The following is an 11,369-nucleotide window of genomic DNA, read 5'->3' on the forward strand; positions in this document are numbered from 1 at the left end:
AGACATTCAGCTCCTTTGTTTAAAAACCAGAGACTAATCTGATTTTGGTGTAATCTGATTTAGAATCTATAACATGAACTAATATGAAGTTACTATATCAGTGAGATTAGCAACATCCATTTCTCAGAGAAGGAAATGCATTAGTTTAATCCAGACATACACAGTGACAAAGCAGTTGGAATCTAGAAGGCATTTAGCCTCTCTTATTTGGGATGGCATCCCATAATTGCAATATTTTTCTAAAGTATTTAAAATTAACGTGATTAATTATAGCTCAGTTATGAATCAAATGACTTTGAAAGGTAAAGTTTCCTTTCCGACCCATATTAGTACCTGCTCTGAAGTGGGTACCTGATGCTGTCTGATCCATTTCAACTAGGTTCTTCCTCTTTTTCCAGCTTCTCAGTGAAATGCCAGCAAGGATTCTGTTCAGAATACTGGTTAAATCTCCAGCTCTCGGTCAATGACCAGGGCCCAGAAAAAAACCCACTATAAATTCTGATTAATAGTCATGGTTAATATTTCACAAATCTGCAGGCAGGAAACTTTATCCTACATTTATTAGCCAAAGAAAAAGTGGTGGTGGTGGGAAAGGGAGGGGGAGACGAAGGACGTAGAAGCCTATCCCACAATAATCAAAAGGTAGATTTTGGTGGTGGACTGTGGCATCAAATTGTTTTAGTGGTCTCCTGGTCTACAGGACACAACTTTAAAGAACAAAGGAATGTGAGGATGCAACAATCAATCAACCAACCAGAAGGAGAAGAAATAGGCCACATTGCTCCTAACACTGAAACTTGGATGTTCAGGAAGCAAGAGCTCATATCCAGTCAAAACCCATCTAGAAGGAACTCCAGGATATCCCTGGTCCTGAAACAAACAGAGGGTTTTAGTCCTTTCAAGGACCAAGATCTCAGAATCTCTTGAAATGCCCAGATTAGAGGATGGTTTCCTAGGCGTGAGAAGACAGTCCATGAGCTTTCTGTAGTAGCTACACGTAAGAAGGGTACATCCCCCAGGTCCCAGCCTCAGAGCTTCAGGTGCTCAATGCATGAGTGCTTGAGAGGGCCGTGGTGTAGAAGGTCTCAAGGAAAGAGCTGAACTGACATCTGCAGGAGTCTGGCAAACCATGAGTGACAGGGTCTTTACATTTCTGATAACTACTCAATAACTCACTGATTTAGATCTCATTCTCCTGCACCCAACCAGCAGCTGCTTAGTCAGTCAACCAGTCTCACTCTTTTGCCTAAATGTAGTTGGTTTTGGTCATTAGATTCTTTTTGTTGCCAGATGCTTTGAACAGGGATCATACTTGTTGAATGTTTAGAGAGTGACACACAATAAATAAAGTAAGTAACACAATTTCTTGATCTGGGAGATCCTTGCTTCAATTAGGATTTTTGGGGCACTTTTTTGTTCATCTCTGGCTTTACCACTATGCCATAAAGATTCTGTTGTCACTTTCATTGGTGACCAGATCCAAAGGGAATCTTAGGAGAAGAGAGAAAAATCCTTTATTTAACTGCTTGCCACTACAAGAAGTTGTTGTGATGAGATTCTTGAGACAGCCGTTTGCCTTGAGCTCCCAGGATGGTGCAGACTATAATCGGGTTCTCGATTGTGAACATTCCTTTGATAAACCAGGAAAGTTTATAGAGTGCAGGGACCCTACATCACCATGGAACAGTTTCCACACAAGCCGCCATCTGAGCAGTGGCTTAGGGGGAGAAGATCCCTAAAGAGTTTCCTAATGAGCAAGATTTGTGAAATCTTTTCTTGACCAACCAAATTATTACCAGAGGTGTCCAACACAATGCTTCTAGGGGAGCCAGTTCCCCAGAGGGAAATAAAGAACTTTTTTGAAAATGGCTGAAAAAGCAGTGGGGCACCTAAAATGCAAACCCCATCAGTGTTTTACAGATCCTATCTAGTATGACTGGGCTATAAGATGAATAGGGCTATAAAATGAATAAAAACTATCTAAATAGTGATAATTTGAGTGCCTTGCTGATTTGCACTGGAGGTGAAAAACTGAGAAGCAGAAGAGATGCTGAAAGGAGCCATCCGGTCTTGGTAATGGGTCACATTTTTACAAAATGCAGACACGTACAGTGCATGTGAGGTCATGTGCTGCAGAGGATGGCATTCTCCATGGGGGCTGGACAGAACTGTCCAGCAGGACAATGTACAGCCACATAGAGCAAGCAATGCATTCATTGCATACCTAGATTATGCACCACTGGGTTAGCCAATAAGCGTTTTTCTCCTACCATGGTCCAGCCCGGAAACCCACAGTGAAGGGATCCTCGACATGCAGCCTGGGACTGTGGGACCACTGTGCCCCCTGCACTCTCTCTAGCCTGGGATGTTTCTCACAATATCTTGCTAGTGACCAGCAGCAAACCCCTCCAGGTGCTGTTATCATGCAGCACAACTGCATGTGGAAACTCCACACCTAGCTAGATTGCATGAATGCTCCCAGAGTCACTCATGAATTACACAGAGAAAGGCACCAGAGCCAAATCCCCCCCAGCTCCCAGCACTGTACCTCAGGAATATACCGTTTTGCACTGTTCAAGATGAGCAGTGCAATTTTATTAATTGGTTCACCACTTGATCAATGGAAAATGGACATACACCAGACTTTGCAAAACCTGAACAGATTTGCCACACACTTCATAGAAACTCACTGGTAAAGATAAGCACTAAAACAAATTTATTGACTACAAAAGATGGATTTTAAGTGATATTAAGTGCTAGGCAAAAAGTCATAGTTAGTTACCAAAGTAAAATAAAATATGAGCACACAGTCTATACTCTCAGCCCTCTTAGACTGGGTAACATCTAGATTAAGCAGTTTTTCTCACCCCACTGGATATTGCAGCTCATAGTACACAGATATCACCCTTGAAATCTGGGCCAGTCCCCTCAGTTGGAGTCTTCAGGGTGTCCTTGATACTTGCAACATGGGTGGGTGAAGGAGAAAGGCCCAGAATGTGGCCTCTGTATCTGTTTTATACCCTCACTCCATGTGCTTGGAAAACACAAGTCCAGGCATGTCTGGGTGCACTGCTGAGTCTCCAGGCAAGGTTGAGCAATTCCCCTGGTGTGGCTTCATGTAGGTGAGTCATTGAATTGTAGCTCCCTTGCTGGACAATGGTTGTTGATGAGTTGTTTAACACCCTGCCTGGGCGTTGGCTACTTTCCTTGCTGTTGCCTCTGGGAAGCTAATATCTGGCCGATTCCCCAGTTTACAGCATGTTTTAGTGACCACCATACAACACAATTCTCATACCTTCATATGCATTAATTATATACACATATGGATAGAGAAATGACTTTCAGCAGATCATAACCTGTCCCCTGATACCTCACATGGCATGCCTTATATGAAAGATCACAATCACATATAAATGAGGAATATGGGGGTTACAGAGTGCTCCCCCAAGGTACAGAATGTCACACCCACTACACTTGGGCAGCTGTCAACACTCATAGTCCATGCTGCCCTACTTCTCTGCTTCCCAGGACCTCTTTCTGGAGTGCCCGGCTTGCAAGCATTTTATCTCTTTTCCCCAGCCTTCTCTCAACTTCTGGTCACAGCCCACCTCCAAGCCTCCTTTTTAGGAAAGACATAACAGCCAGAGCTCTTTCCCTTCAGGTCTCCAGTGGAAAGTCTCAGAGTCTCCCTAAGCCTTTACCTGCACTTAGCAACAAGCAGCTGTTTTACAGGCTGGTCCCTTTTCCCTGCTGACCTTTTTGTAGGCTGTAGTTGTATGATCCTCTGGGGGACTACAAATTCCAGAATGCCTGTTTTTATAAGGCAGCGCTTGGAGAAGGGATAAGTTGGATCCAGGCCTTATCTTAAACCTATCCTGTAACAGAGAGTCAGGAGAAAGAGTATGAGCATGGTTTGCTGGCAGTTGGGAAGGGGAGCAGCAGTTAGAAGAAAGAGAAAGTGGGATATATGAATCAAAGCAATCTGGCTGAACTGGAAGGAAGGAAGGATGTGCCAGAGAAGGGGATGGAGAAGAGAGAAATGAAAATTTGTAACTCAGGTTAGTTTGGATCAATTTAAAATAAATAGCTAAGCTTTACAAGGCCTGTCAAAGATTCAGCTCAAGAGTAATGGCTGAGTTTCAAGAATCAATCTGTGGCTATGGAAGAAATTGGTATTAGAAGTTTATGGTAACAGTAGTTACAACAGTCAGTAAATACTGACCCATATGACGAGAGTATTCACCTTTGCGAATCTGATCAAAGTCAGGTGACCGTGGCAAGGAAATAAAGTTGGGTGTTTTGGTTTGGTTCTGCCAATACTTCTGTCGCTGTGTGTCACGCTTATTACAGAAAGGTCCCTCCTCCTCCTCTTTAGTACTATCCTCAGTGAATATGCCTGGACTGCCCACTAGGTGGCTGCAGAGACTATAAAATTACAACCAAAGAGGCAGTTTGTAAAATCAAAATATTAGATGCTACTGGGGCTGTGGGGAGAAGAGAGCTCTTCCAGGAGATGGGAATCGGATCAGCCAATCAGAGGGCTCACATGCGCTAGCGGGCTGAAACTTCTATGCTATCATAAGACTGGCTCTAGCCCCAGCCCAAATCACATCACTTGTGTAAAAATTGTGAGAGCTGGCAACATTGCCTGGAACCATGTGAGTACATTAAAAAGACCTAATTTTGAAATCATCTCTGAAGCTATTATGAGAATCTGAATGTAGGCATGTCTCATTTGTCTTTTAAAGACATGCTCAGATATGAATTCACTGAACTGAGACACTGAAATTCGATACACCTGCCTCCACCTGCTTCATTGTCACCCATTAGGGACATTGCAGCAAATTCTGCAGTGGAGTTTCTAAAAGTGTATAAATTATATCAATCTGTATTAGTGGTGCAAAAATAGCCACAGAACATTCAGTGTATGCTAAGTCCAGGTCTCAGGCATAGTGGGTGGTTGTACAACAGCACTGTGATTCACATGTTAGGGATACAGCTGGTCAAACATTTAGATTGAAAAATTCTAAATTTTCATGTCAAAAAAAAGTAAATTGAACTTGAAATTTTCCATTTTCATGAGAAAATATCTATGCTGACAACATTTTCCAGTTGGGAGAATCTAAACACATTGTTTTTGATTTGCATTTTGAAATTAAATCAATTTGTTGATTGGAAAACAAAACTCACTTAGTTTCAACTTAAAATTTCATTTCATTTTGGACTCCCCCTATTCTTCCCCCCCCCCACCCCGTGCCCAGGAGCAAGAGCTCAGAACATTGGAGCAGACATTAGCCAGCCCCATAGGACAGGAGCTGCCACTGGAGGATGAGTGCAGGGCAGGCTTGCTCTGCAACTCACTGCCGCAACCTGGACCTCCCACTCCCCTGGGACAGCACCCAGTACCAGCTCCCTGATGGGTAGGACCTGTCCTGCTTTAGCCACTGGGAACATTAGGAGGTCTATTGGGAGGAAGAATATATTTTACTATATGTCAAGAAATAAGCGACAAACATTGTCCACAACAAAAACTCACTTAAAACTGGAAGCTTTTTATGTTGTGGAGACTGATTAAAGTCAATGTTACCACTTTCAGTGTGGGAAGAACCCTTTTATGTGTTAAATTATTATTACAGAATTTACTGAGAACATATAAATCGTATTGATAGCTATTTATTATACATACATAAATACATAAACGTATATGTGTATCAAACTGATGAAAAAGACAACTGATACAGGCACTATATATGACATATTTCATTATATCATATTTAGAAAAATATAGAAGTAATATACTATTACATCATATATAGATATTTGCAAAAATGTACCTCTCTTGCCTAATTAGACTTTACATTATAAGGGTTAGAGACTGGTCTCTTTACTATGGGTTGATTCAAAGCTATTTGAAATCAATGGAAATTCTTCCATTGATTTCAATGGGTTTTGGATCGGGGCATATATGTTTGTACAAAGGACACAAAAGGCCACTAATGTTGGCTGGGCGATACTGTAATACAAATAATGAATAAATAATATTATGATCAACATCTTAACATTTCTGTACACATTTACATTTGGCTAGCTTTCAAATTTTGAAGAAAGTGCTGCTAAAAAACAGCAGATTGTCCTAAACTAGTTTGTTAAATCCCTAGCTCAACAGAACACCATTTTAATCACTCTGCCTGCAGGAAGCATTTTTTAAAAACAAGACACAGGACAATATTAGATCAAAAAATACTGACGGTACACCTTGAAAGTAACCTAAAGAATTTTGATGTCTTTGGTACAGCTCAACAACTGTCTACCAGCATTTTTCCAGACTCAGAAATCTGCTATCAAGGACAGATTAGGTGCTTAAGACGTTCTTTTTATGTGAGCAAGCGACTGATGCCAAAGACAGGTATATTTTAAATGTCATTGCAGTCTCTAGTGCTGATGAGCATTGGCCTGCTAAACCCAAGGCTGCGAGTTCAATCCTTGAGGGGGCCATTTGGGGATTTGTCTTGCTTTGAGAAGGGAGTTGGACTAGATGATCTCCTGAGGTCCCTTCCAACCCTAATAATCTATGATTCTATATCGGTGTTGATTCCAGCCACTCCTCATGGGAGTCTGTTTTACCTGATGGTCCAATTCTGTCATCTGGTGCAAGTATTCCAGGTCCGAGCCCCTGTATTAGAACCGGTCAAAAAAAATTATTTTTGTCTGAATGATTTTCCAATAAGAAATTTCAGGTTTTCTGAAAAATTTTGATTTTCTCTTGGGTAAAAGAAAAATAATGGCTCGCTGGCTGCCCCCAGGGAGGCTCATCAATTTAACTTTTCTGCCAGTGACACTGACAAAAGCTTCTGTGGAGGGCTTTGAAGGCTGAGTGCTCCAGCCCCAGAACAGTGAGGGGAGGAAGGGAGGCCAGGCACCTGGGTTCTCTAGCTCCGAGAGCTGCAGGGGAGGCTGAGTGTCCAGGCTCTCTGCCTCTCTGGCACTCAGGTTCTTGCTCTTTTCCTAAATGACAGCAGCTGTCCCGGTGGGCATCTCAGAAGCAGAAAAATCACATTTCAGTTCTTCCAAAACAGATTTTTTTCTTTAAAAACCTCTCTGCGGAATATTTCACATTGGAACATTTCATCCTGGTTCAGGAGGACATTTGTGAACTGCACATTTTTTCATGGAAACAGATTCCTTTTTCTAGTCAGCTCTACCCTGCACTGGCTGCCTCCACCCTCTCCCAAGCTCCCAGAATAGCGGGTGTGTCAGGAGTGAGAAGGGATGTGCTGGGACCATGATGGCGCTTCATTTAATGACACCACACCCCGCTCTTTCCTTGCATGGCTCTCTGTGGAATCTAGTGCAGAGAGTGCTGCCTGCTGGCCTATTCATTTTGATCAGGGGTAAGGGAGGGATGGTATCTGCATGTGGATTTAGGGAGGAACAGTCCAGCCCTTATTTGGCTTAACCTCCACCAAGTGGAACGCCAATGTTAGCAGCTATGAGAAAAACCAAGATAAATTGGAGCATCTGGTATTTTCAGCTCTTCTTTTAAGGAACTTGGGCTACACAGAATGAGCTGTTTTCTGGCAGATTTCCATTAAAAGCAGAGCATTTATATTATAGGAGAAATCAGCGGGAGTCCTCATATTCCCACTACCCACTCTCGCTCCCCTACTGAAAAAAAGTGACAGGGTCAGCAATCTCATAGACTATCCCAGGCATAGTGGGACATCTGATTATCTTCTCAAGAATTTAGGCGCATATATAGTTACAGAATGTGCATTAGAAGCTATTTTCTGGCAGATTTCCATAAATACCAGACAGTATGAGGAGGTTATTTTGGCAACATCCTTTTTGCTCCCTTCTATAGAAGATATATTGTCTTCCCTGACACACATAATTGCGCTAATGAAAGACAACCAAGATTGTCAATGAATCTGCTGATCAGAGAAACATCTAATCTTCATTCTCTTTAAACGTTTTCCATGTGTCTGCATTTTATTACAACAATTTCACACATTTGGAAGTGGGCTGTGATGAACATCACTGAAGACAGGAAGATTTTATAGTACCAGTTATTAGAAGATGGCGCTCTGCAGTCTGCCTGACAAGATTGTGTAGGTTAACCCCCCGTGGCCCACGGTTACAAACATAGCTGTCCCCCAAAATAATTAAACCACATTTCTATCACATTGTATACATGGGACCTCACCATATCTCCAGAACTTCTGCAGCTTTGGTCACACCAACACTATATTAATGAGTCAAAATTAAAATAGGATGGGAGGAAGGAGACTATCTATAACACAAGATTGAGCTCTCATGTAAACATGAACTGTAATTTGGTTCCCTAACATAGTGGTTTTATAGGCCCTGATTCAGTGTTTAAATGCCACTGATTTCTGGGGCCATGATGCAGATGGCTCCTTAGAATAAGGAAGGTTGTGTAGGGTTATTTAGAGTTCAGATGTCTAATTAGAAAATTGTGACTGCAAACCTATGTGAGATAATGCAGAAGGGGCCAAGGACTGTTTGGCTATAAGAACATTCAGCTGACTCCGTTCACTTTAGGATACTGCAATTTATCAATATGGGATGGATTTATTTTCTTTTTTTTTTTAGTAATTTACAAGATATAGATACATTATTCTTGTGTCTCCATTATATAATTCAACTATTTACTCTGAATATTCATTTCTTCTACTGCCAATTTTTTACATTCTTCTCATTTATTCCCTCTCCGAATCATCCCTCCCACTTCTACCTCTATCCTCCTGATTAAAGGGTAGGTAAGAGAGACACAAAGCTTGCTGTCTCTCAAATGGAAAAGAGCTAAGAGTACCAAGTACATCTCTTTGCAAGGGCAAGATGTGATGCACCCAATAGGAGTCATATTGGACTAATACTATATTTGATCTTAGCTGACACGAGTTCCAATGATCATTTTCCTCTGGTGTCCCAGAGGTTTATAAAAACTCTGTTTAGTCTATATATAATTTCCTAAATATTGTAGCCATCATAAAGAATCATATTGCTTAAGCAATTAATGCTAATTATTTCCTTATTTTTTTTCTTGTCGACAAATATTGTATACATTGTTTAATATAATTGACATTACTGAAGATAGTCTTGCTAGTTCTGTTTATCTGAATGGGTAGGAATTAGCTATTGGGGAAGAAAAAAATGCTCACTGTCAGCTGTGATGATGTTCTTTTTTTGAAAATAGCCTGGTTTTGAAATAAGATTTATTTAACATTATATCCAAAAAGTTACTAGCAATTCCATCCTATATTTTAGAGAAGAGTCTACAAAACCTAAAACCTTAATTTGAAAACTCCCAAACTTTTTAAAGCTACAAATCTGGACCTGATCTTATGATTCAAGCCTCTCGCTATATTTTGTTTAAACAAACATAATACAGAAGGCATCAGTATAGTATTAAATCCCATTCTTAAAAACAATAAATATAATTTCTTGTATGATAACTTGAAAAGATAGACATGGTGGAAAGAAAAATTACTAGAACTGAAGAGAAAATAATTTCCAACCTTTAGGAAATGCCAACATTTCAAAATCTGTAAATTTATCATGGAATGAAAATTCTGAAAATTTTTGATTAGGAAAACATTGAAATGTTGTGTTTCAATGACGTCAAAATATTTCATTACAACAAGACAAAAATGTTTCATTTTAATGTCAAAACATTATAACTATTAAAAACAATAAAATAATATTAAAATAAATATTGTAATATAAATGCCACAATGAAACAAAATGATAAGGTAAAAATGGAATGTTTACCTTATAAAAACAAAACATATCATCAAAACAAATTCAAAAAGTTGAAATGATTTCAAAACTTTTGAAATTTTTCTCAAAATCTACACAGTCCTGTAGAACATTTCCATTCTGAAAAAAACCCTGCATTTTCTGATGAAAAAATGATTCCTCTGAAAATGTTCCAACAAGTTCCAATAATCACATTAATTAATACAATAAGGTGTCATCTAATAAATTGGTACAATGAAATAAAGTTCAGTGACTTATTTCATGAATTCCTTAAACTAAATTAATGGAGATATCCTAGAACTGGAAGGGATGTTGAAAAGACATTGAGTCTAGCCCCCTGCCTTCACTAGCAGGACCAATTACTGATTTTGCCCCAGATCCCTAAGTGGGCCCCCTCAAAGACTGAACTCACAACCCTGGATTTTGCAGGCTAATGCTCAAACCACTGAGCTATCCCTCCCCCCTAGATTGTGAGCTTGCAGGATCAGGGACCATGTTTCCTCAAATGCACCCCAAAAGTTCAGAAAGCACTCAGCACGGGCTACTGTAAATAATAATTGTGAAAAGATGGAGGCCTATACAATGTACAAGTAAATGGATTCTCTTTAAGAATAAAAGTTACCTTACAAGAGATGAATAGCAAATGGCCCATGTGGTAACAGAGAAATTTCCCTATGCCACTCTAGTTTTTAATATTCTGAGTTATTACCTGGTTTTAAACAGTGTAGAAAAGCAAAATAACATTCCTAAGTGGCTCAGCAGGCTTGATGGCATTAGCAGTATTGTGCTATGTACATTTGTAATCTTATTGTGTACCCATTTGTGACCGTTTCAGTGAATATGCTACAAAACCAGTAATCACATTAGTAGCTTGCAAGATTCCATTAATGGAGAGTGATATCAATACATTTCTGCTAGGTCATTTCTTTGGTTTTCATGAAATTTGTAAAGCAGCTTCCAGGCATTTTTTGTTAAAATAAATCTTTGTAATTTGACAATCTTTTATACTCCCCAGTGAAAAGAAACAAATATTAGAGGACCTTTAATAACTACTGCATTGTGAGAAAATATGTCAGTGTGCTTTCCCTTCTCCTTGGGGCCAGAACCAATGCTCACTGAAGTTAATGGGAACCTTCCAGATCTGCTTACCTCTTTCTGTTGCTACCATGGCGCTTGTCTAATCTCTCACATTTTAGTGCTGGCCACAGTCTCCTGATTGATCATCTCATCATCTTTTAGAGATCTAAGGAGTATTTGGAACCTGACAAACTTTTAAACAATTAAATGGTCAGAAAGAATGTGATCAGCTCTTAAGCCACTGGTAGATTCAGCAACCTGGAGCAGCAGGCAGTCAGAACTCACACTGCTCAGAAGGATGAATATGCTACAGCTATTGTAGAGCAGGCTCTGTTTTTCCCACCAATACAGAAGGCTAAAAGACTCTTTCTTTGGCCCTCTGCTCAAACACCACACTGCAGGTTTGCTACATCTTATCCATCCTGTCACTTCCCTTTTTAACAATTTGTTATTCCTAATATTGTTAGTTGAGTTGTTTCATTTAGTGGCTTAATTGTTGAGGCTTGCCAACG

At 40.0% G+C, this 11,369-nt stretch overlaps 1 protein-coding gene across 1 annotated transcript in view; it reads right to left on the minus strand.

Annotated features, from left to right (window-relative positions):
• The window catches only part of TMC3 (transmembrane channel like 3), a 72,810-nt gene extending 61,862 nt beyond the window's left edge, over window positions 1–10,948 (minus strand). The window contains exon 1 of the mRNA XM_030578224.1: window positions 10,930–10,948. Coding sequence (XP_030434084.1) covers window positions 10,930–10,948 — 19 coding nt within the window. The remainder of the gene's footprint in view (window positions 1–10,929) is intronic.
• Window positions 10,949–11,369: the final 421 nt, after the last annotated feature.

Source organism: Gopherus evgoodei, chromosome 10 (genome assembly GCF_007399415.2).
Source record: "Gopherus evgoodei ecotype Sinaloan lineage chromosome 10, rGopEvg1_v1.p, whole genome shotgun sequence".
Lineage (NCBI taxonomy): Eukaryota > Metazoa > Chordata > Testudines > Testudinidae > Gopherus > Gopherus evgoodei.